Source organism: Pan paniscus, chromosome 6 (genome assembly GCF_029289425.2).
Source record: "Pan paniscus chromosome 6, NHGRI_mPanPan1-v2.0_pri, whole genome shotgun sequence".
Lineage (NCBI taxonomy): Eukaryota > Metazoa > Chordata > Mammalia > Primates > Hominidae > Pan > Pan paniscus.
In genome coordinates this window covers 108,634,787-108,662,422 of record NC_073255.2, presented here as the reverse complement: position 1 = coordinate 108,662,422, position 27,636 = coordinate 108,634,787, and the positions used below count along the sequence as shown (strand labels likewise).

Sequence of the window (27,636 nt, the reverse complement as noted above, 5' to 3'; positions counted from 1 at the left end):
TTTTTGCCTTCAATCTGCATCTTTGTATTTAAAGGATAGTTCATAGATAAAATATAGTTGGGTCTTGTTTTTTTATCCACCCTGACAATCTCTCTCTTTTAATTGGTATCTTTAGACCAATTACATTTTAAGTGATTTTGATATGTCTGTATTAATATCTGTCACGTTTGTAACTTATCTGTTCATTGTTTTTGTGCTCTCTCACTTTTCACATACCCCCTTGATTCAGTAGGAGGAAAGGAGAGGACCCTATCCCAGAGAGAGCAAAAATTCACACCTACTTACAACTTGAGGGAGGGTGCCAAACCCTGGAGGGACTCAGATGTGACCCACCAGCAGATCCCAGTACAATGAGAAAACTATGGGTCCTACCATACCTCAAAAAATAAAATAAAATTAGCTCCTTCATTTGGTATAAAACACACCAAGCTCTTTCTCAGCTCAGGGCCTGGTATGAAACACTCTTGTGCCTGCTCTTTACCTGCCTGGTGACATCTCCTCCTTCAGATCTATGCATAAATGTCCTCTCCTCAACAAGGCTTCCATTTCCATCCATCCAACATATATTTACTATCTATACCCCTCTCTTATGCAAATATACATAACCCACTACTCTCGGTCTTAATTCTTCCTCAGCTCTCTTTTCCTTTACATAATTTACAATTACAGATTCTGTCTGCTGACTTGATTAATTTCTGCCTCCCTCACTGGATAATATGCTTAATAAAAACAGGGGACCTGTCAATTTTGTTCACCACTACACACCTATTGCCTGGCCCACTCAGCCCACAGAACACAGTAGAGAGTTACTACAACCTCAAAAGGAATGCACTATCTTAAACAGACAATGCCTCCATGCATTTTTTAAGACCAGGGTTTCTCAATCTCAGCACTAATGTCATTTTGGGCCAAATAATTCTTTGTTGCAGGAGACTGTCCTGTTCATTCATAGGATATTCCACAGCATCTCTGGCCTCTACCCACTACATGCCAGTGACACCACCACTACTCAAGTTGTGAAAGCCAAAAATGTCTCCAGACACCAACAAATATATCCTGGCAAACAAAATTATCCCTAGTTGAGAACCACTGGTTTAGACTAGAAATGCTCCTTCCCTACCATCCTGGTTTAAACAAAAGGAAGACAGTAACAATAAAGCAGCTCAGGAACATGGGTATGCTTTAACCTGAAGTTAATCATATCCTTCCCCAAGTCCTCCTCAAAAACCACTTTGGGAGAGGGGTTTTAGGAGTCCTCACATAATGACTTTCAATTATTTCAGTAATTGAACATTTCTACACTAACTCTTCAAAAAAAAAAAAAAACCCAAAGAATGCCTCCATTTCCACCAGATGGGCATAGCTGACATATGACCACAATTTTAACAACAGCAAATATCACTGATTGTATTGAGCGTCTCCTGTCCAAATGATCAAAGAACCTGATAATAAACATGGCTAAGAGAGGCCAATACGTTTAAACACTGTCTAATAGGAAAGTTATTCCAGTACAATTTAGTCTAATAATTAAAATCATCTTCTTGCTTAAACAATATCCTCACTGTCACTTTCATCAAAAAGATTAAGCATTGTTTGTTTATCTGCTGCAAGCTAAATGAAACCAGCTGTACCAATGAACCAGACTCTAATGTCTGCATTCTTCCTCTAAAGGACGTCAGGGCTGAATCTGCAATTTGAGTAGGATTTAGGGTTTAAAAATAAAATAAAATTAGCAGATGTTGGTGGGTGGGCTATTATCCTCCTTGGACTAGGTAAGGATAGGAACCCTACTTTTCAAACTTTCACCTATACACAGATCTGAAGGAACACAGATCGGAAAATCCCACATTGTGAACTGCATTTACTCTGTTAGCTTTTCTTCCCTCAGTTTATCCTGTTATACATTGTAATGCTGTATTTTGTTCATTAAATTATAAAACTAACACTGATTGTATTATACTGTGATGTTATTTTCATTGATTAAATAGTGCGGTTACAGGCTTGATCTTTGAAGTGAGCTGTAATAATAAGCTTTGGTCCAAGAGCCCAAAGTCTAAAAGAAGTCAGAGCAGACCTAAGGAGAAACAGCGTGGGCCTCGGGAGCATCCTACAGCAGAGCTTGTAAAATGTAATCAGACTAGTGTCTCTTTGTAGAAAGCTCCCATTTGTGGGCAGGTAACCTCTCAGGACTCTGAAGTCCACATGACAGTCTAGGTGTCAACACTTAAGATTGCAGCTTCAATGAACCAGGAATCCAGTGTTTTCCATCTGGGGATTACTGACTTCTAGAATTCTTCAAACTCCTCCTGATAGTGTTTCAATGAAGTTGACCTTCAGTGCAAGCAGTAAGAACTGCATCTTTAATCTCACATATTGTGAAAAGGTGGTTAACTGCTGCTGCCTTTCTTCTTGCGCTGCTGCTTGTTTTAATTAATAGCATTTCTTCCCCCCTATTTCTCCTGGGGTTTTGAAGAGCTCTTTGAACTGTATTTAGTATATTTCAGTCTTGGTTTGGTGTAGTCTCTCAATTTATGAGGTCGTTTAATTCAAGTTCAATTATTCTGCGCAAATTGGCAGGATGAAATGCTAAAAGATTGGCACTTTCAATCACATAAATCTCATGTCACATAAAGTGAGCAAATTCCTTCATTGTTCTCATTGACCTCTGAGATAACAATTTATGGCTGGCACAAACCAGTGTGGGCAGGCTTTTCTTTGGCAGGCTCCTGCAGAAGTAATGCTTTGGCATGTTCACCTCAACAGAAACTGAACATAAGCAGAGAAAGTGACCAGAGATCAGGATCATCTGTGGGACAACTTAGTCTGAATACTCCAATTCTAGAAGCAGAACAAAGAGCAAGCTGTTTTTCCTCTAAATGGCATATGAAGTCTGAGAAAATCAAAAGCAGCTATAGACTCACATACACCCTAGATTCAGTAGGAAAGAAAGGAGAGGACCCTGCCCCAGGGAGAGCGAAGACTCATACCCACTCACTACTTGAGGTAGGGTGCAGAACCTGGGGGACTCAGGTGTGATCTACCAGCAGATCAAAGTACACTGAGGAGAATATGGGTCCCACTATGTCTCAACTTTGGGTCTTGAGGTTGTGAGAGGTAGTAGCTCTTATTTTCAACAACCAGGTATTCATGGGTGCCCTTGCATAAGCTAACCACCGATCCTCCCAGATCATATTGCTTAAAGCCAATTCCACTTCAATACTCAAACAAAACACTTTTGCTTAACCAAAACTACCACAATAATCAAAGTGAATCTGTTTACTTTTAGCTTACGGCCCTCAAAGTTCAACAAATTTAGTGGAGAGTCTGATAACCAACGAGTGAAAATCTCATTATATTTGCTTGGGGGGAAGGAGCAAGCCCCAAAAGGGAACAGTGCCAAGGATTCCACAAAGACACATAGTGATGAGGGAAGCTTGATTTAAAAGCACACAAAGATGTGGCTTCTAAACTCAATAGTGGCCATTGGAGAGAAAACATTTAAAATACTTTAGTCAACATCATCCTCTCTTCATTCCCTTTGAAACCCCACACCATTTTACCTGGATGTTTTTGTTTTACGATTTTTTTTTTTTTTTTTTTTTTTTTAGACAGAGTCTCGCTCTGTCACCCAGGCTGGAGTGCAATAGCGCAATCTTGACTCACTGCAACCTCTGCCTCCCGGGTTCGAGTGACTCTCGTGCCTCAGCCTTCCGAGTAGCTGGGGTTGTAAGTGCATGCCACCACACCCAGCTGATTTTTCTATTTTTAATAGAGACAGGGTTTCACCATGTTGGCCAGGCTGGTCTCGAACTCCTGGCCTCAGGTGATCCACCCGCCTTGCCCTTGCAAAGTGCTGGGATAGCAGGCACGAGCCACTGTGTACCTGGGCCTTTCTCACTATGTTCTAGCTTATATAGAATATAGTATTGATACATCTTCATTTATATAGAATTACTTATGTATTTGTACCATCTCCCTTCAAGATTAAGTTTCCTGAGGGCAGAATCCTCATCTGAGTCACCTCTTTTTCACCGACAGCATAAAAAAGGCATAATTATAAACAATACAATGAATATTCATCACTAGTTGAATAAGTTCAAAAAATATTAACACATCTCTGAATATACAGAAGTCCTTGGTAAACTGAGAGGTAAAAAGATGATTTCAAGGTGCTGAATTAAAGACATTTTAAAATGCCATATATTTTAATTTTCCAAAGTATTATACGATGCATAATTTTTTAATCCTATATTAAACGCTACAGGAATTTAGAAGAGATAACATAATCAGAAAACCAAACCAGAAGAGAGATCAGCAGTCAGCAGTCAGAAGTAATGATAACTGCCACCCCCCATCTAAACATAAAAACAGAGACAGAGAGAGAGAGAGACAAAGAGACAGTGAAAGACACAGAGAGAGAGACAGAGAAGAAATCTGGAGAACACTGATCAAAAAACAAAAACTTTCTACTCAAATATGAGAATGTGGTAAGTTCAAAGCTTTTTCTTAAAAGCATATTTGTGAGTTTTGTATGTTGATGTGAACAGGGTTAACCAGCCATTTGTTAGAAGCCAAGCTCACTACAAAGCAGACTACCTGTATAGGAATCTCAGTTAACTTCTCTCCAGTGTATGTGTTCCTACATGGATAAGAGATCCAAAAGAATCAAGAATAATTAAAAACACTTTCTATTCCTCCTCAAGCTTCTAAACTATGCCTAATAGCAACTACTCCACAATCAAGAATTACACACACCCACTGGGCATGGTTGCTCATGTCTGTAATCCCAACATTTTGGGAAGCCGAGGTGGGTGGATCACTTTAGTTCAGGAGTTTGAGACCAGTCTGGGCAACATGGCAAAACCCCGTCTCTACAAAAAAATAGGAAAATTAGCTGGGTGTGGTGGCAAGTGCCTGTAGTCCCAGCTACTCAGGGGTGCTGAGGCATGAGAATCGCTTGAGCCTGAGCGGCAGAGGTTGCAGTGAGCCAAGGCTGCATGCACCACCGCACTCCAGCCTGGGCGACAGAGTGAGACCCTGTCTCAAACAAAAAAAAAAAAAAAGAATTACACAAATCTCTTGATGGGGCAAATAAATATCCTTTGTTTGTACTTTAAAAAGAACCAATAGGTAAAGGATGAATGACACATATTACAGGCAGAAAAAGAACAACACTGTCATGAATGCAATGCCAAGTTAGTGAGGTTTGACACTAGTAAGTGTTATGGATTGAACCGTTCAAAAAGATAAGTTGAAGTTCTAACCCCAAGCACCTCAGAATGCATTTTTTTTTGAAATGAGTCATTTATGGAGGCAATCAAATCAAAATGAGATCGTTAGGGTGGACCTTAATCAAATATAACTCATGTCCTGACAGAAAGGGAAAACTTGGACACGGACACAGACACACACACACACACACACACACACACACACACACACACACTGGAAGAACGCCATGTGGAGAAGGCAACAAGAGGGGTGATGCACCTGCAAGCCAGGAATGCCCAAAATTGCCAGCACACCACCAGAAGCTAGGACAGAGGCATGGAACAGATTCTCCCTAACAATCCTCAGAAGGAACCTACCCTGCAGACACCTTGATTTCAGACTTCTAGCCTCTAGAACTGAGAAAGTACATGTAGCTTAAGCCACCCAGATTGTGGGACATTGTTATTGCAAGCCCTAGCAAACTAATACAATGAAGCTTATGGTAAAATCCAAACATGACACCTGTAAACCAACACATATGTGTAAAATGCTCACAAACTGAAAATCACAAGTATCTCTACAAATGCCAGACAGCTTCACTGCAAGATAATGAGAGCTGTTCCTGGGGAGGATGCAAAAGATTATGTTTAAAGATGGCAGGTGGGATGCAGACATTTATGAGAGAATGGTGAGGAGTATTGGAACAGGGATCCCAACAATTAGTTGGCTATTTAAATTATATAGCACTATAGGGACACACCAAACTTAGCTCTCAAGTCCTGCTATATGACATGTAGCTGTTATTCTTCAGCCTGACTTAGCCACCTTAAAGCAAGCAAAGCCAGGGAGCCTGTCATCTCTTAAAGCAGGTAACTAGGCAATGGCTTTCCTCTCCACCTGGAGGAAAAGAAGTACTACATGTGACCAGGAGGCTTGAAACTGCTCAAGAAATGCTAACAAGATAAATTAATACCTACTAGAGTGAAAACTATTAACCGTCCAGAACAATCTTTCTCAAAGATTATAGGTACTTTTAAAGTCTTTCTTTTATTCAGGCACAATAAATGAAAAATTCTTCAACTATCTCCAAGATTTTGAAATAAATCTTCAAGATAAAAATTTAATAGAGTTATTAACACATCTGGAGATCAGCTGAGCACATCTTCAATGGGTAGGAACTTCCAAGTGTTTGGTTTGTTTTCTTATAAAGAAATAGTGTTTGCTTCTATTTGAGTCATAATTAAAACAAGTCAGAGTATATGTGAGAACTATTTGGAATATTCAAAGAGGATCACATCTTTCCAAGGTCTTGCACTATGGAAGCAGTAATGGTGTACTGATTAGGAAAATGATAGCTTCAAGCCACCAGATGGGAATGAGCTAAACAAACTTTGCCACTAACTACCTGTGCGAACATAGGCAAGATGCTAAACCTCTCTAAGCCCTAAGATTCCTGACTGTTAAATGAAGATGACAATAATGGGACCCACCTCATGTGGCATTGTGAGGAGTAAATGAGACAAAGGGATGTACTATATTGTACACAAAATAATTGCTTAATAAAGGGTAGTTATCATGTTATTGACACTAAATTTAGTACAAGTAATTTTTATATGGTAAAGTACTGCTATTTTTCTTTAGGAAAGAATATTAAAATGTGGGGCACAACCCCTGTTAAAATTAACTCAATCATTTAGACCATTACTTTGACATTCCAAAATTCTCAAGCAATATGGTTATTAACAGTCCTCTGGATTTTGTTTTTTATCCCTTATCATGTTGACTATTCATTCAAATTTTCTTAAAAATATATTTTTTAAGTAATTTCAACTTTCATTTTAGATTACGGGGCTACATGTACAGGTTTATCATATTAGTATATTGCATGATTCTGAGGTATGGGATATGAATGATCCTGTCATGCAGGTAGTAAGTATAGTACCCAAAAGTTTTTCAACCCTTTTCCCCTTTCCTCAGCAACCCCAATCAGCAGTCTCCAGTGTCTATTGTTCCCAACTTATGTCCAAGTGTACCCAATGCTTAGCTCCCACTTACAAGTGAAAACATGCAATATTTGGTTTTCTGTTCCTGTGTTAATTCACTTAGGATAATGGCCTCCAGCTGCATCCATGATGCTGCAAAGAACACGATTTCATTCTTTTTAATGGCTGTGTAATATTCTGTGGTGTATATGTACCACATTTTTTTAATCCAATTCACTACTGATGGGCATGTAGGTTGACTCCACGGCTTTGCTATTGTGAATAGTGCTGTAATTAACATAAAACTGCATGTGTCTTTTTGGTAGAACAATTTCGTTTCTTTTGGATATATACCCAGTAATGAGACTGCTGGGATGAATGACAGTTCCTGTTTTAAGTTCTTTGAGAAATCTCCAAACTGATTTCCACAGTGGCTGAACTAATTTACATTCTCACCAGCAGTGTATAAGCGTTCCCTTTTCTACACAGCCTTCCCAGCACCTGTTTTTGACTTTTAATAATAGTCATTCTAACTGATTTGAGATGGTATCTCATTATGGTTTTGATTTGTATTTTTCTGATGATTAGTGAGTGGAGCATTTCTTCATGTTTGTTGGCCGCTTGAATGTCTTCTTTTGAGAAGTGTCTGTTTCTGTTCATGTATTTTGCTCACTTTTTATGGAGTTATTTGGTTATTGCTTGTTAAATTGTATAAGTTCCTCAGAGATTCTAGATATCAGATCTTTGTCAGATACACAGTTTCTGAATATTTTCTCCCATTCTGTTTACTCTGTTGATAGTTTATTTTGCTGTGCAGAAACTCTTCAATTAGGTCCCACTTATCAATTTTGGCTTTTGTTGCAATTGCTTTTGTGAACTTAGTCATAAATCGTTTCCAAAGGCCGATGCTCGGACGATGTTTCCTAAATTTTCTTCTAGGATTCTTACAGTTTCAAGGTCTTACGTTTAAATCTTCAATCCATCTTGAGTTAATTTTTATATATGGTGAAAGGGAGGGATCCACTTTCATTCTCCTGCATATGGACAGCCATCTATACAAGAAACATTTATTAAATAGGCAGTCCTTTCCCTATCACTTATTTTTGTTAACTTTGTCAAAGATCAGGTGGCTGTAGGTGTGTGGCTTTATTTCTGGGTTCTCTATTCTGTTCCTTTGGTCTATGTGTCTATTTTTGTACTAGTATCATGCTGTTTCGGTTACTGTAGCCTTATAATATAGTTTGAATTCAGGTAGTGTGATGCCTCTGTCTTGGTTCTTTTCCCTTAGGAATGCTTTGGATATTCAAGCTCTTCTTTGATTCCATATGAATGTTAGAATATGTTTTTCTAATTCTGTGAAAAACAACATTGGCAGTTTGATAGGAATAGCACTGCATCAATAGATTGCATTGGGCAGCATGGCCATTTTAACAATATTGATTCTTCCAATCCAAAAGCACGAAATGTTTTTCCATTTGTTTGTGTCATCTATGATTTCTTTCAGCAATGTTTTGTAGTACTCCTTGCAGAGATCTTTAACCTCCTTGGTTAGACATTTTCCTAGGCCTTTTAATTTTTTGTGGCTATTGTAAATGAAATTGCATTCTTGATTTAATTCTCAGCTTGAATGCTGCTGGTGTATAGAAATAATGCTGGATTTTATACATTGATTTTATATTCTGAAACTGTACTGAAGTCATTCATCAATTCCAGGAGCTTTTTGGAGGAGTCTTTAGACTCTGTATAGAATCATATTGTCAGCAAAGATGGATAATTTCACTTGATTTCTTATTTGGATGCCTTTTATTTCTTTCTCTTGCCTGATTGCTCTGGCCAGGACTTCTGGTACTATGTTTTAATAGGAGTGGCGAGAGTGGGTATCCCTGTCTTTTTCCAGTTCTGTAGAGGAATGCTTCCAGCTGTTGTCAGTTCAGTATGATGTTAGCTGTGGGTTTGTCATAGGTTGCTCTTATTATTTTGAACTATGTTCCTTCAATGCCTAGCTTACTGAGGGTCTTTATCATGAAGGGATGTTGGATTTTATCAAAGGCTTTTTGCAAATCGACTGGGATGATCAAATGGTTTTTGTTCTTAATTCTGTTATGTGGTGAAGCACATGTCTCGATTTGTGAATTCTGAACCAACCTTGCATCCCAGGAATGAGGCCTACTTGATTGTGGTGAATGATCTTTTTGATGTGCTGCTGGATTTGGTTTGCTGGTATTTTGTTTAGGATTTTTGTTCATCAGGCATATTGGCTTGTAGTTTTCTGTTTTCATTGTTTCTTTCCTAGTTGTTCGTATCAGGATGATGCTGGCTTCATCATCCTCGATGATAAGGCGGTGTCCATCTTCCTCAATTTTTTGCAATAGTTTCAGTAGAATTGATACCATCTCTTCTCTGCACTTCTGGTAGAACTTGGCTATGAGACAATCTAGTCCTGGGCTTTTTTTGATTGGTAGGTTTTTATTATTAATTCAATTGTGGAACTTGATATTGGTCTGTTCAGAGTTTCCATTTCTTCCTGATGCAATATTGGGAGGTTATGTGTTCCAGAAATTTACCAATTTCCTCTAGATTTTCTACTTTGTATACATAGAGTTGTTCCTAATAGTCTCTGACAATCTTTTGTATCTCCAGGGGATCAGCTGTAATGTCACCTTTGTCATTTCTGATTGTGTTAACTTGGATCTTCTCTCTTCCTTTAATTAGTGTTCTATTGATCTTTATCCTTTCAAAGAACCAACTTTTGATTTCATTTATTTTTAATATATTTTTAGGTCTCAATTCCAGTCAGTTCTGCATTGATTTTAGTTATGTTTTTTCTTCTTCTGGCTTTGGGGTTAGGTTGTTCTTGTTTTTCTAGTTCCTCTAGGTGTGATGTCAGTTAATTTAAGATCTTTCTAATTTTTTTAGGTAGCCATTTAGTGCTGTAAACTTTCCTCTTAACACTGTTTTTCCTGTATCCCAAGGATTTTTGGTATGATTAGTCTCTGTTTTCATTTATGTCTAAGAATTTTTTGACTTCTGCTTTAATTGTTTAATCAAAAGTTATTCAGGAGGAAGTTGTTTAATTTCCATGTAATTGCAAAGTTTGGGGAAATCCTCTTGGTATTGATTCTTATTTTTATTCCACTGTGGTCTAAGAGTATGGATGGTATGACTTTGATTTTTTTTTTAATTTACTGAGGCTTGCTTTATGACTGAGCATGTGGTCATCTGTCCTAAATGCAAATGAGAAGAATGTATATTCTGTGGTTGATGAGTGGAATATTCTGTAGATGCCTATTAGGTCTAGTTGGTCAGGGGTAGAATTTAAGTCCAGAATTTCCTTGTTGGTCTTCTGCCTTGATGATCTGTCTAATGCTGTCAGTGCGTTGTGGAAGCCCCCACTATTATTGTGTGGCTAAGTCCTTTTGTAGGTCTACAAGTAATTGTTTCAGGAATCTGGTTGTTCCAATGTTGCATGCATATATATTTAGGATAGTTAAGTCTTCTTGTTGAATTGAACACTTTATCATTATGTAACGCCCTTCTTTCTCCTTTTTTATTGTTGTTGGCTTAAAGTCTGTTTTATCTGATATAAAAATAGTGACCCCTGCTCTTGTTTGTTTTCCATTTGAGTGACAGATCTTTCTCCAACCCTTTACTTTGAGCCTACTTGTGTAATCACATGTGAGATGGGTCTCCTGAAAACAGCAGAGAGATAGGTCTTGTTTTTCTTTCCTTAATCCAACTTACAATTCTATGCCCTTTAAAAGTGTGAGGTTTAGTCAGTTTATATTCAAAGTTAATATTGATATATAGCATTTTGAGCCTATCATGAAGTTGTTACTTGGTTGCATTATAGTTTCTATTGTATAGTGCCTTTACAGAATCTGTGGGCCATGTACTTCTGTGTGTTTTTGTGGTAGTGGGTATTGTTCTTACATTTCCATGTTTAGAACACCCTTAAGGATCTCTTGTAAGGCTGATCTAGTGGTAAGAAATTCCCTTAGCACTTGCTTGTCTGGAAAACATTTTATTTCTCCTTTGCTTATGAGGCTTATCTTGGTGGGATATGAAATTCTTGGCTGAGATTTATTTTAAGAATGGTGAAAACAGGCCCCCAAACTCTCCTGGCTTGTAAGGTTTCTGCCGAGAAATCTGCTGTTAGCTTAATGGTGTTCCCTTTATATGTGATCTTGCTTTTTTCTTTGTAACATTTTTTCTTTAGCATTGACCTTAGACATCCTGGTGAGTAAGTCTTGGTGGTGTTCATTTTATATAGTATCTCCCAGATGTTCTCCAGATTTTTTGAATCTGGATATTCACCTCTCTAGCAAGGTTAGGGGATTTTTCTGGGATTATTCCCTCAAATATGTTTTCCAGGTTGTTTACCTTTTCTCTGTCTCACTTAGGAATGCCAATAATTTGTAGGTTTGATCACTTTACATTATCCCATATTTCTCAAAGATTTTGTTCATTTAAAAAAATATTATTTTTGTCTGGGTTAAAAAGATTGGTCTTCAAGCTCTGAAATTATTTCTTCCACTTGGTCTAAGATATTGAAGCTTTCAACTGTTTTCTTCTTTTCTTTTTTTTTCTTTTTTTTTGGAGACAGTCTCGCTGTGTTGCCCAGGCTGGAGTGCAGTGGTGTGATCTCAGCTCACTGCAACCTCCGCCTCCCAGGTTCAAGCTATTCTCATGCCTCAGCCTCTGGAGTAGCTGAGATTACAAGCATGTGCCACCACACCTAGCTAATTTTTCTGTTTTTAGTAGAGATGGGGTTTCATCATATTGGCCAGGCTGGTTTCAAACTCCTGACCTCAGATGATCCGCTCGCCTTGGCCTCCCAAAGTGCTGGGATTACAAGTGTGAGCCACCACGTCCGGCCTCAATTGTATTGAAATTCCTTAAGTGAGCTTTTCAATTCTAGAAACGCTGACTGATTTCCTTTTAAGATGTTATATCTCCTTCTTCATTTCCTGGATTGATTTAGAAGTTTCTTTGTGTAGATTTTGAATCATGTCTTGGATCTCATTAAGCTTCCTTGTAATCCATGCTTTCAATTATTTATCTGTCATTTCCGAGTTTCCATTTTGGTCAGGAATTATTGCTGGAGAGTTAGTGTGATCCTTCAGCGGTGCCATGACATTCAGATTTTTCACAATAACAAAATTCTTTTGCTGGTTCCTTCTCATCTGGAGATGTTGGCACTATAATTTTTGTAATTATTTTTGTACAGATTGCATTTTTTCTTTTTCTTTCTCTGTAATATTATTGTTGTGTGTGTGTGTGTGTGTGTGTGTGTGTGTGTGTTTTCTTTCCCCTTCCCTTCTCCCCACTCCCTCTGTGTTGCAACTGCAGAGAATGCTGGGTAGGATCTTTTGGCTTTGCTTCTATAGCCCTATGCATTTCTATCAGCAGCTTTTACATACGGCTGTTTGGTTTGACCTACAGCCAGTAGATGGCACTTATCGGTAAGAACCTACTGCAGCCAATGTGTCTGGATATATACTTGATCCTTATCTATGGGGAGATGCTCTCTGTTGCCTTAGGCAATGGGCTGATCTGTGGAGCCCATAGTGTTCTGAGTTCCCTTCTCAGTCCTGGGGGCATGAGGCAAGATGGTCATCCCCTGATAGCAGGCACAAGCACCAGCACTGATGGAGAATCCAGTAGAAAGCCACCAAGCACCCAGAGTGTGCCTAAACATGAAGCTGGGAAACATCCTTAGCCCCAAGTCTCTGCAGAGGAAGTGGAGGCAGCCTAAACTCCTAATCCAGGAGTGTAAGTGCTCCAGATCCCTGGAGATTTGCTGGGGCATGGAGGAGAGAGGAACCTGCTACACCAGAGTTTTTGTGTAGAAAGGGTGAGGCAGCTTAAGCTGCCATTCCAGGTGAACCGGTGCTCCAAATGCCTGGAGATCTGCCTGGGTGTGGAGCAGAGAAGGCCTAGCTGCACCATGGTCTCTGCACAGGAAGAGTGAGTGACTCAGGATGCTGAACAAAGTGAGCAGGTGCTCTAACTGCCTGGAGATCTGCCTGGATGTAAAGCAGAAAGGGCCCCTCCTGCACCTGGATGTCTGCAAAGGAAGGGTGGGGCAACTGAGGTTGCCAATCCAGATGAGGTGAGCAGGTGCTTTGAATGCTTGGAGATCTGACTGGGCATGGAGTGAAGAGGGCTCCGCTATACCAGGATCTCTGGACAGAAGGGGTGGGGCAGCTCAAGATATAGAACCAGGCAAGCGGGTGTTCCAAATGCCTGGAGATCTGCCCGGGTGTGGAATGAAGAGGGCTCCCTGCACCATTTTTACAAACTTTTTTTTACAACTCTCAAAATTAATACTATTACTTTTGACTTCACAGTATTTTTGCCTTACATATCTTTCTTGATAAGGAATATTTCATCTTCTAAACTTAAGAAACATGAACAAACAGATATAAGACCACACTCCTGAAAATCCTAAGATTACCTAAATTAGCACATAATCAAAATTTCCAACTATGTCTTTGGAATGATCCTTCAGAGAATTTTTCTCTTCTACATCTTCTTATTTAATTACTTAAGTTACAATATTCTAATCTGGCTGGGTGCAGTGGTTCATGCCTGTAATCCCAACACTTTGGGTGGCCGAGGCCAGAGGATCACTTAAGCCCAGGAGTTTAAAACCAGCCTGGGCAATACAGGAAAATTCCGTTTCTGCAAAATAGTTTTTTTAAAAAAATAGCCAGACATGATGGCATGGGCTTGTAGTCCCAGTTACTCAGGAGGCTAAGGCAAGAGGACTGTTTGAGCCCAGGAGGTTGAGGCTGCAATGAGCCGTTATCAAGCCACTGTACTCCAGCCTGGGCAACAGGGCGAAATGCTGTCTCAGACAAAAAAGTCCTATCTTCTATAAAGATTTTGAAAAGAGATAACAGGGACAGTATAGAAAATTATTTTGCAACATCATTTGGTAAAGTTATAAAGGTAAAACAAAGCTTGTGACTTCTGTGGTTGTTGCAGAGGTTGCATTAAGTTATCTACAACTACATGTCACTAAATACAGTAACTCTCTGTCCTTAATTAATAAGGGAGAGTAAGGAGGTCAATCAGAAACACATGAGGACAAGCTTTTCAAGAATCCAAATCTGTGCCCTGACCCCCAGAGAGCAATGGAGAGAAAGAAGAAGAGGAGGAGACAGTTGTTTCTCGATATGAAAATATATGCAGCATGATGCCAAAGCAGACAGGAAGAAAGAAAAAGAAAAGTTTGCCATTTTGTTTAACTAAGAGACTTCTGAAAGATGGAGTAAAAGCTTAACTTAAAAAGACCCCAAGAATGGCCAATATATTTGGCATTGTCAAATCAATACTCCTATTCCCAACACTAAATCTCTATGAGAAATTAATCACATAATTCACCTGGAAATGAATTCTCATTCGATGGTTCCAACTCCTTTGAAAGAGAAAGCAGTGTTGTGGGGAGGGGCATTAAACAGAAAAATAAATTGAACAGTCTGAAAAACTGTTTACTAGCAGGGTACACCAATTCCAATGAGTTTTACACACTTGCCAAAAAAAAAAAAAAAAAAAGGATACCCTGAGGGAGGAAAATCTATTGTATATTAAATAATAATTATTTAAATAAAATGCTATTTAGTAATAAGAGGGCAGAGACACTGTACCTGTGAAATATTCCAAAAATAATGAACTTACTTGCTTTTCCCTTTGTATACTGTAGCATAAGATCCTTCCCCTAGTTTTTCCAGCTTTTCATATGAGTCAGCTTTTCCAAATTTGGGACTTGTTGGCTAAAAATGAAGCATAGGGTAAACAAAACAGATTGTATCAAATTAATTAACAACAAATACCCTGATTTTGCTAAAAATGTACAGATTCTCTGTCACTTTTTAAATAACTGTTTTTTCTGGCATACATGTTTATTTTTCAAAACAACATAATAAACAGGATACAAAACTCAAAAAACATGCAAATAAACACAATGTAGAACGAAATTATTCCCATAAGCTAACCAGGGAACCACTGTTAATATTTTGATAGGTGTTCTTCCAGTGCTATCTGTAAGCTGATGATTGCTTTCTTACATAAATGAAATTGCACTATATCTACTGTTTTTAAACCTGCCCCTCCCTTTTTTTATTCAATCAATTATGAACACTTTACATGTTATTATACCATCTTCTAAATTAGGAGCTGGCAAACTGTGGCCCATGGGTCAAATCCAGCCCACCACCTGTTTTTGTATATCCCATAAGTTTAGAATAGTTTTTACCTTTTCTAATGGTTGAAGGAAGCAAAGCAAAACAAGAATAAAGTTTCATAATATGTGAAAATAATATGAAAATCAAATTTTAGCGTTCATAAAGTTTTACTGAAACACAGTCGTGGTCATTCACCTGCATATTGTTTCATGGTTTTCAAACTACAACACAGCTGTAGTTCCAATACAGATCATATGGCTGACAAAGCTGAAAATATTTACTGTATCCCGTTGTAAATCATGATGGTATAATATTCAGTTATATAAAGGTACTCTTCTGATACCTTTTAGTGATAATTCAAACAGATAATCAGAAGATGTATCACTCAGCTATCACTAATACAAAATGGAACTCTCTTATACATACATAAATCAATCCTTAAGGTATAGCTGCCACAAAACAACTCTTAAGACAGGTCACTTCCCAACAGGACCAAAAAAAATGCTAAGAGAGAGTGACCTCATCAATCTTATTGTACTCAACTCCCACCCCAACTTTAACTATGGAACAAGAAAAGGGGAACAAGAAAAGGGGAGTGTTGTCCTCCATGGTGGAGAAGCATTCACCTTCTATTTCAGTAAGACATGATCTATTATTATACTGTTGCTATTATATAAAAGGGTAATACCAAAGCATATTAAAAAATGATAATTATATAAGGAAGGAAAAATATCTTATTAAAGAGATTTATTCCAATATAAATATACATATAATTCATAAAAAGTTGCTAATATTTGTGGTACTTTATAAATAACCAACTTCAGAAGTTTAGAACTTGTATTCTTCAAGTTGGGCTTGAACACTACTTTTGAGTATACACCTGTATCACTTATCAAAAAACACACAATATGTGGGCAATGATTCTGACTCCCACTATTTATTGGGATTTTATGTGGCCAGTTGAATACATGTTTCTTACTTTCTTCCCACCCAAAATACCCATCATGAATTAAAAGTTATTTTTCAAAAACAATAAATCAGAATTAGAAGCAGAAAACAAAAAAAGAGTGCCAATATCTAATCAGAAATTTTGAAGAATTCTGAAAGAAGGTAATCAGAATCAAAACTTCAGAGAAAAGCCTGACCATGTAGGGGAAGACTATTAAATAAAAGAAGCAAGAACCTCTAGGTGAACATGAGACTAATCAACACATAAACAGTTGAGACTGCAGTGTCCTCCCAAGCAAGCTGCAGAGGCATCTGCACAGGAGACAGCTTAGAGTGTGGTATCTGAGCAGAGCAAGGACTCAAATAGCCAATACCCAGAGAAAAAGCAATGTCTCCCCATCCCCCAAGCTGTAATCCCTTTCACACAATCAGTAGAGAAAATTTACAGAAAATAAAATAAGCTGACAGTGATTCTCAAGTACAAATATGAGTATACAACCAAAAATCACAAATCATTTTAGGAAAATCAACATCCTGAAAGAGATGGATAAAATTCAGTGGGCAGATAAGCTAAAACCTTGGAAGGCAAGTTAACACTGCAAAGGTAAGGATAACTTTAAATAGGCTGAGCACGGTGGCTCACACCTGTAATCCCAGCACTTTGGGAGGCAGAGGCAGGCAGATCACGAGGTCAAGAGATCGAGACCATCCTGGCCAACATGGTGAAACCCCATCTCTACTAAAAATACAAAAATTAGCTGGGCGTGGTGGCACAAGTCTGTAGTCCCAGCTACTCGGGAGGCTCAGGCAGGAGAACGGCTTGAACCTCAGAGGCTAAAAAAGTAATAAGCTCAATGGCTGAACAGAACTCTCCCAGAAAACTTCAGGGAGAGGTTGCATCTAAATAGAAAAATTATTCAGCAAGCATATTGTCATAGATTGTAATCGGTGCAAAAAGACAGTTAAGCAATATTTTCAAAATTAAAAGGAAAAATAATTTTGCATAATTAGTACTATACTCAAGACAGTCCCTCAAGTGAATTATGGAAACACAACAATTTTATTACTCACAGAAAAAAATCTAGACATAAAATTATCTCAATATAAGATGTAGTTGGAGTGATGGGGGAAAAGGCAAGGAACAGTAGGAAAGGAGAAATAAAAGCACACTGAGCTTTCTTGAATAAATCAGAATATATTGCAGATACAGATTGAAATTCCAAATGCATATGTTTTAGGATGTTTCTTAACCTTTAAAAGGTAATCAGTAAATTGATATAAATAAGGTACACAAATCCCAAACAAATTGGGGAGAGGTGAATGGGAAAAAAATGCAATGAAAGAGGAAGAGGGTAAGGAGTGAGAGGTTAGAGGAGAAGGCATATTCAATAAGAAAGCATGCTAAGTAAAATTTTATAAAATAAGAATAAAGTTAAATCCAAACATATCAATGATTACAATAAACATACATGAATCAACTTCCCCTATTAAAGGAAAAGCTCTCAGATTAAAAAATAAAAAAACAAAGAAAATCTAGCAATATGCTATTAAGAAGAGATTTAAAAAGAGTAAATCTGAAAATAAAGAAGGGGAAAATATAGCCCAGTAAGCATTTTTTAAAATAATACCTATAGTAGTACTGATAGCAGACAAGACAGAATTTACAAAACAATAAATAGATTAAATTAATATCTCCCATAAAAAATGAATGTTAAAAATCCACCAAGAAGTCTAATAAACTAGTAAACTAGTAAAGGCCAAATAACATAGTTTTGAAATGTATCAAACAATTGTTGGTAGCAATAAAGTGAGAAAGAAGTGGTAATGAAAGACAAGCATACACTACTAATCGACAGAGCAAGCAAGTAACTAATAATTAAGGGATATACGGGGCTCAAATACTAGAAACAGCGGCTTAATTAATATATGTATTCAAATATTTATATTCTTTCAAGCACACATCTAAAATTCACCAAAAAATAATCATAGATTAGGTCACAAAGATGAGCTCAATATTGAAACCTGCAAAAACATTTCAAGTTGCTTTTTCTGAACACAATGCAATTAAATTAGAAGTTAAGACTATAAGTAACAACATTGTACTCTATTTGGGATTCCTGCTAAATGAGTAGATTTTAGCTGTTCTTGCCACAACAACAAAAAATGGGTAACTATATGAGATGATAGATATGTTAATTTGCTTCACTACAGTAATCATTTTACTATCTATATGTATCCCATACCACCACGCTATATAGGTTAGAATCCCTAATCCAAAAACCTTAAAACCAAAATGTTCCTAAAATCTGAAACTTTTTTAACATCAGCATGATGCCACAAGTGGAAAATTCCACACCTGACCTCATGTGATAGATGCACAAAATTATTTAAAATATTGTATAAAATTACATTCAGGCTATGCATATAAGCTATATATGAAACATAAGTGAGTTTAATGTTTAGACTTGGGGTCCCCTTCCTAAGATATCTCATGTATATTCCAGAATCCAAAAAAATCTTAAATCCAAAATACCTCCGTACCAAGCATTTCCGATAGGGGATACTGAATCTTTGTATCTTAAATATATACAATAAATGGTTTTTTTAAATAAAAAAATTAAAGCTGAATAGTTTAATAACATGGGTTTAAAAAAATCAAAACTTAAAATTCATAAATATGTGTCAATGAGAGCATGACCATTTAAGACCTATGGCATACAGCCAAATCAATACATAAAAGAAAATTTAAATATATGCATATAATAGAAAACAATAAAGCAGTATGATGTAGACTTTTAATGGCAGCTAGAAAAGAAGCAACAAAGAACACGGTAGGAAGAGATTAATAAAGACAATAAAAGATATTTGTAAAATATAAGACAAAAGTATTATAAACATGATTAATAAAACGAAATGCTGTTTGTAAAGACCATTAAAACAGATAATTATCTGGAAAGTCTCATTAAAAAGTGAACTAAATAAACACTGGAAATACAAAGAGAACATAACTCAGTTTAAGAACGAATGTTTTTGTTTTCATTAATTAACCTGGAACACTATGAACAGCTTTATACCAAAATATTCAAAATTTACTACATACTTTCTAGAAAAAATTAATTACCCAAATTGACTTAAGCAAAATACAAAAAAACTAAGACACAATAAACAGAATAAATTTAAAGAATTAATCTTAAAAATACAATCTTCTAAGGGCTACTTCCACTAAAATTTAAGAAACAGATATACTAAGTTGTATGAAGCAGATAGCATAAAAATATAAAATGCTTTTAACTAGCAAAACCCCATTACCAAAATTAACTAACTAATTAAACAAAAGGCCAAGTATCACAAACGTAGGAGCAAAAATTCTAAGAAATATTTTAAAAATTAATTTCTGCAAATGTACTACAAGAATAATATACCATGGCCAAATGAGATTTATTTCATGAATTCAAAAATGGTTCAACCTCAAAAAAATTACTAATATATTTCACTACATAAGAGAAAAATCCTGAAAAACAATTTTTAAAATTCAATATACTGTGTATCTGAAATAAAATCAAAAAATTATGTAACCTAGTAACAAAGGAAAGGTTCCAAATTCAATATTATTTCTATAGAAACCTGTAACAAACCTCATATTAAATGGTGAAATATTTGATCCATTACTTTTAAATGCAAGAACAAGCCAGGAAACCACCTAACTTCTACTATTTGGCAGTTATTAACAAGCATTTGTGCTTTAGATACTAATCTCTTCCATAAAATAGTAACCTATTATGTTAATCCTTACAATAACAAATATGTCTCTAAATATGTCCAAATGTTAAGGGCTTAAAATCAATGCCACAGAGATTGTAGAAAACAGGTACTTATTAAAACTTTCTACTACCCAATTCACCTGTAAATATCCTAAAGGCTCAATGGTTGAAGTCAACCCACTGCACATACATTTCCATGAGGTTGTTTCCTCATTCTGTGTAATGAAAAAGAACTTAATTTATGTGTGGAACTAAACAGATTTTTGCAAAATCTAAAGTCAGATCTTTCCAGGTGTATACAGCACAAGGTAGCCTAAAGCTGTGCAGACTGAGGAGGTATTATCAGGCAACTACTCTCACTCATCATTAATGCTAATAAAAAGAGAAGAAACAAGTTCATCTCTGAGAGTCTCAACTATTAATCCAGCCTATCTCTAGACAGTGGCACCTTCAATGGAAGAATGACTGCAGCAAATGTTGAGAGAACTGCTGGAAAATTAGTAAGTGCTTCAAGAAAACTTGCAGAGTCAAGTACTCAATCTGCACAGCTGGACACAATAGTAACCCATTTCCTAACCAAGCATTCAATGTGGGGTCAATTCCTCCTCAAGCTCCACGATTACTAATTTTATAATGAAATATAGACCAAAAATAGAATTCTTGCCCTCACAAAATCAGAGCTCCTAGAGCTACATAACACTGTCGGCATCATTTACTCTAATATAAATATATAAAAATGAAAACCTCCCAGAAACACCGATTTGCCCAAGACCATACACTGAATTTCAATTAAATATTTTGCCTTAAAGTCATCTAAGTAATCTGCTCCCATTTAGCACTCAGTATGCGAAAACAAAACTAGCAGCACAAATTTTGCTAGCACTCAGTATGAGAAAACAAAACTAGCAACACAAATTAACAGTGTTTAAAGAAAAAATCCGAACCAAATAACAAGGGTTTATTTTATACATATGTATGGATTGCTAGAGGTGTCATAACAAAACATCACATACTTGGTGGCTTCAAGAACAAAAATTTATTTCTTCACAGTTTTGGAAGCTAGAAGTCCAAGATCAAGGTTTTGGCAGGGTTTGTTTCTCCTGAGTCCTCTCACGTTGGCTTGCAGATGGCCACCTTCTCTTGTGTCCTCACATGGCCTTCCCTCTGGTTGATGGGATCCCTGGTGTCTCTACACTTCTTGCAAGGACACCAGTCATATTATATTAGGGTCACACCCAATGACCTAATTTTAATTTAGTCACCTCTTTAAAAACCTTACCTTCAAACACGGTTACATTCTGAGGTACTGGGGGCTGGGACTTCAACATATGAATTTTAAGGGAACACCATTCAGCCCATAACACACACACACACACACACACACACACTTTCTCTTTCTCTCTCTCTCTCTCTCTCTATATATATATATATACACACACACATACATACACATATATATGTACATGTATATGAAGGACAAAGATATTTCAAAAATTAATATAGAAAGGAACGGAGGGAGGAGAAGAAGGGAGGAGAGGGTGTAAGATTTTTTTTTTTAGGAATTTAACTTGGTTCCATGTAATTTAAACTATGATTACAATGATGAGCTCTTTAGGCATTACATTCACTTAGGACCACCTATTTCTTTCTTCAAGAAATTTGTAAGATACAAACCATGTGTTGAGTTAAATCAAGTAAAATTTAATGGAAAATTACATTCAAAGTCGCCTGACTAGTCCTGTGTGGGTTATGTTCTCATGCATTTTTCATCACCAGGAAACAGCTTGTGAATGTCACACTTTACCATCACCCTCCTGAGCCCAAGTTTTAAATAGAAATTTAAAAACCTATATTAAACTTCAGTATAAAATGATCTTCAATGGGGAAAATATTGTGTTCACAGTTCCACTCTAAATTATTTAAAATCAGAATGAGAGGTCTGTGTGTTTGCTTTTGTGCTCCTTTAAGAATGAATGCAATCTAAGTTAAAGAAAAACACAGCAGCGGAAAATTACCTTTTTATTCTTATTAGGAGATAAACTGCTAACGACTACTTAGAGTAAGTATAAGACACAGTCACCACTTGGCAAGAGAACAGGAAGCCAAAATTTTCTCTTTCTGGAAAGGCACAAATAATTTTCTAAAAACGATATATTCACTCTACATAGATAGTTTTGTATAAAAGAGTTAATGTAGTTATTTTTAAGACATAGACCATATTAAACTTACTACTTGAAAAAACTGAACTGAGGAAATTAGAAAAACAAAAAAAATTTTAATAAAAACAATCTCCATTCATTCACAAGAAAGATTTAGTAAAGGAAGATGCCAGTGGTACAAAGTAGTCTATCTAACTAACTGGATTTGGATGCATTAACTGCTACGGTTGTATTCTATATTCTGTTAACACTACAATGGCAGAAAATTAATACTTTGCCACATTTTGTGGTAAAAAAATCAATATTATCTGCCCTGTGAAACTGACAGGTAGACATTGTGGAAATACACTGTAACTTACAAATCAATCATGCTGACTCCATAGGAAGAATCAAAGGCATGTAATTCTCTCTAAAACTTTTCCTAGTCTACAAAACAACAGTCCTATGGAATAGGATGCATCTAAGAGACAGTCTCCGCTTTGAGAGTTAGATTCTTATAAAGTGAGTCTCCTATTTTAAGTATGCAGAAATGGTCTGATCTGTAATTACTGTACACATAAATAAAGAATCCAAATGCCAAATATTTAAAGAGGTCAATAATAAAATTCTTCCCATCAAATAAGTAAAAAAAAAAAGAATTCAGAAGGAGAGATTTTTGTTTATAATTAAAGTGGAGTCCTTTGTCTTTTTTTCCTTGCAACTTTATTAAATCATCACATTTAAATAAAGATACTGGATCAAACCAAGGTGTAGTCAACCTTAAACATTATCTTTGGCTTTTTGATGTCAGGTGTGTGGATGGATGAGAAACAGCTTTATGGGACAACTATTCTCTGCTTATCGCTTCCCTACTTAGAGTGTAGGCTTGAGATACCACTTTAGAGACGTGGAAATACAGAGGGCTAATCAGCAATTTCTAACAGATACTAACTGCATAGAGATGTGAAATTTAATGAGATGATGTTAACACTTTTTTAAAAAACTGAATAAAAGTATAGAGAACCGTCAATTATCTGGGCCAGCGGAGGGGAACACTGACATGGATAATGAAAAGTGCACATAAGGTTCCAGCTGAACAATGTTTGTCACCCTGCCATAAAGGTGTTCTTAACCCTTGACAGCTCTAGTTCATTGTCTGTGTAATAATAATAACAACTAGCTAATATCAAGTAATTATGTACCAGACCTTAAGCTAATCATTTTATATGTATTACATAAACTTAATCTCTATAATACCACCATGAGGTTGGTTCTATTACTATCCCCATTTGAACATGAATAATTTATTGACTGGAAAAATAAAGTAACTCATCTAAAATCCTATAGTTACTGGCAGAACTAGAATTCAAACCAAGATTATCAGAATTGAGAATTATTTTCTTTGTTACTATTACACTGGTGGAATATTCCCAGAGAGTCCTAACCCTCACCCACATAGAGGAAATATTAAACATGCTTCGGTCTATCTTCTATTGAAACCCCACTCACAGAAGCAAGGATGGGTGTCTGAACTGCAATTTTTATAAACTTCATGAGTATACTTCAGTGTTCACTGTAATGATACCCTGATATCCAGTAAGAATGTCCATAGCTTCATACTGACTTCATTGAAAACTGATTTTAACCCTCACACATAACCCCTTGCTTAAGATTGTTGAGTACCCCCTGAATTGAGGAAAACCACAATGGAGAATCACTTCTCCAGCACATTATACTGTAATTGTGAGAGTGGGTATGAGGGTGAGAGAGGAAGGATTCAATCAGAACCACGTGACTCCATTAAATAAGGATTTAAAGTCAAACCTGACTGGGCTAATTTTTATTTTGCCTTTGATCTCCAGAACAAGCTTTATCACCCAGCATTGATAGCCCTATTACAGCCACACTAAGGTAATGCATCATTGATAGGTAACTTGGTTATAAAATAGATCTAGGTGCTGCGCAGAGGTATGGATCCAAACACCACACATGGTAACAACCTGTCAAGGGGGCTTGGTTCTAATCTGGGAATTTTCCACTCCCCAGAAGAGGAAGTAACGCCAAGATGACACACCAACCACACCTTAAGAACAAGTACCTAAAAACAGAAGTGAAACTCTCATTTGCAGGTTTGCACCCTCCTCCCACATCTCCCAGATTAGGCCTGCCTATCATGGGATATAGATTTTTATGGTGATGAAAAGAGGTAAATTTGGAGCAATTTGTGGAATGTAGAGAGGACCTTAACCTAAATATGAGTTTCTGAAAATATGCCCTCTTTAAGATCAGCTTATGACAGCACAACTCAATGAAATCCCTTCTAAATTGGTCCAGCAAGACAGGAAATCTCCTGTAGTACTCCCAAGAACTGCAGCTACTGAGGAGCACAGCTGGGTTAGAGGAGGTGGCAGGAATAGGGGAGGGAAGGTTTGTCACATCAGTGACGGTATTAAACACCACACAGGAACTAGTCCTAGGAAAAGTGGGCACTCAATATACATCTGAAACAAATTTAAAAACCTCTTAAACACCCTCTTAAAATATACCACTATAAATAAAATCTCATTCTTTATATTTTGCGTGAATTTTAAAGTGCCACTATCTGAAGAAAAAACCAATCAGCCAGTTACATTAGCATGATGGCCACTGAGGTCAAGGCATTCTTGGTTCCTTGATTTCAGTCAAGGCTCCTAATATATAATGGCCTGTATGTGAAGAGCATATAGATGTATACGGCTGGGAAGGCATGATATTTTAAAATAGTTTCTACCACAGTATTTCCAAAAAACAATGCTTTCCTCATTAAAACAGTGGCTGCAATGCCACACTTCTACCACATTTTCCTTCCCTTTCAGCTCTACTCTTGGAGCCTATAAAAGATAACTAATATTTTAAAAGAAATGATGATAAAATAAAAGTATGACATAAATCATGGTGACCCTTAAGGAAACAGGGTCTTCCTTTGATGCTTATCAGTCATTGTTACATCCTCTAAGCATTGTTAAAAATAACACCCGTGTCTATAAGGCTCCCTTGCTTTCCCATGCTTCCCATGGGTATTAACTGATCAAATCTTTACACTGCTGCAGGGGATGTAAAACAGCGTTATGCAAAAAGTGTTAATGTTTCCATTTTCTGCCCAATTCAGAATCCAGTGGAAATTAACCTTTCCACCAAAAAAAAAAAAAACAAAAAAAATACATAATAAAGTACCCCTTCTTATCACAACAGGGGAGAGAACAAAAAGGCAGCAGACAGGATTTGCTGGCAAGATGGCCAAATAGGAACAGCTCCCATCTGCAGCTCCCAGCGAGATCAACACAGAAGGCAGGTGATTTCTACATTTCCAACTGAGGTACCCGGTTCATCTCACTGGGACTGGTTGGACAGTTGGTGCAGCCCATGGAGGGCTAAAGCTGGGTAGGGCATCGCCTTGCCCAGGAAGCGCAAGGGGTCAAGGGATTTCCCTCCCCCAGCCAAGGGAAGACATGAGAGACTGTACCGGGAGGAACAGTGCACTCTGGCCCAGATACTGTGCTTTTACCACAGTGTTTGCAACCGGAAGACCAGGAGATTCCCGCCGGTGCCTAGGCCACCAGGGCCTGGGTTTCAAGCACAAAACTGGGCAGCCGTTTGGGCAGACACCGAGCTAGCTGCAGCAGTTTATTTTTCATACCCCAGTGGCACCTGGAATGCCAGGGAGACAGAACCGTTCACTCCCCTGGAAAGGGGGCTGAAGCCAGGGAGCCAAGTGGTCTGGCTCGGCAGGTCCCACCTCCACGGTGCCCAGCAAGCTAAGATCCACTGGCTTGAAATTCTCGCTGCCAGCGTAGCAGTGTGAAGTCGACCTGGGATGCTTAAGCTAGGTGGGGGTGGGAGAATCGCCTTTGCTGAGGCTTGAGTAGGTGGTTTTACCCTCACAGTGTAAACAAAGCCATCGGGAAGGTTGAAATGGGCAGAGCCCACTGTAGCTCAGCAAGGCCAGGCCAAAGGCCGCTGGTGGCCAGACTCCTTCTCTAGATTCCTCCTCTCTGGGCAGGGCATTTCTGAAAGAAAGGCAGCAGCCCCAAGTCAGGGACTTAGAGATAAAACCCCCATCTCCCTGGGACAGAGCAACGGGGGAAAGGGGCGGCTGTGGGCACAGCTTCAGCAGAACTTAAACATCCCTGCCTGACAGCTCTAAAGAGAGCAGCGGATCTCCCAGCACAGTGTTCAAGCCCTGATAAGGGACAGACTGCCTCCTCAAGTGGGTCCCTGAACCCCATGTATCCTGACTGGGAGACACCTCTCAGTGGGGACCGACGGACACTCATACAGGATAATTCTGGCTGGCATCTGGTGGGCGACCCTCTGGGATGAAGCTTCCAGACGAAGGAACAGGCAGCAATCTTTGCTGTTGTGCAGCCTCTGCTAGTGATACCCAGGCAAACAGGGTCTAGATTGGACCTCCAGCAAACTCCAGCAGACCTGCAGCAGAAGCGCCTGTTAGAAAGAAAACTAACAAACAGAACGGAACAGCATCAACATCAACAAAAAGGATGTCCATTCAGAGACCCCATCCGAAGGTCACCAACATCAAAGACCAAAGGTAGGTAAATCCATGAAGATGGGGAGAAACCAGCGCAAAAAGGCTGAAAATTACAAAAAGCAGAACACCTCTTCTCCCCCAAAGGATCACAACTCCTCGCCAGCAGGGGAACAAAACCAGACGGAGAATGAGTTTGACGAATTGACAGAAGTAGACTTCAGGAAGTGGGTAATAACAAACTCCTCTGAGCTAAAGGAGCGTGTTCTAACCCAATGCAATAAAGCTAAGAACCTTGAAAAAAGGTTAGACGAACTGCTAACTAGAATAACCAGTTTAGAGAAGAATATAAATGACCTAATGGAGCTGACAAACATAGCACAAGAACTTTGTGAACCATACACAAGTCTCAATAGCTGAATCGATCAAGGGGAAGAAAGGACATCAGAGATTGAAGATCAACTCAATGAAATAAAACAAGAAGATAAGATTAGAGAAAAAAGAGTGAAAAGAAGCAAATAAAGCCTCCAAGAAATACGGGACTGTGAGAAAAGACAAAATCTACATTTGACTGATGTACCTGAAAGTGACGGGGAGAATGGAACCAAGTTGGAAAACACTCTTCAGGATATCATCCAGGAGAACTTCCCCAACCTAGCAAGGCAGGACAACATTCAAATTCAGGAAATACAGAGACCACCACAAAGATACTCCTCAAGAAGAGCAACCCCAAGACACATAATCATCAGATTCACCAAGGCTGAAATGAAGGAAAAAATGCTAAGGGCAGCCAGAGAGAAGACTCAGGTTACCCACAAAGAGAAGCCCACCAGACTAAAAGCAGATCTCTCAGCAGAAACCCTACAAGCCAGAAGAGAGTGG

The 27,636-nt window shown here is 37.8% G+C and overlaps 1 protein-coding gene across 9 annotated transcripts in view; it reads right to left on the bottom strand.

The window, feature by feature from the left end:
• CDK14 (cyclin dependent kinase 14) overlaps positions 1 to 27,636 on the bottom strand; it is a 639,321-nt gene that overhangs the window by 441,838 nt on the left and 169,847 nt on the right. For 8 of the 9 annotated variants that reach the window (XM_063606295.1, XM_055114664.3, XM_003809752.7 and 5 more), the window contains one exon: positions 14,877 to 14,971. The exons of the other annotated variant lie outside the window; for it this stretch is intronic. In XM_063606295.1, coding sequence (XP_063462365.1) covers positions 14,877 to 14,971 — 95 coding nt within the window. The remainder of the gene's footprint in view (positions 1 to 14,876; positions 14,972 to 27,636) is intronic. 9 annotated transcript variants of the gene reach the window in all.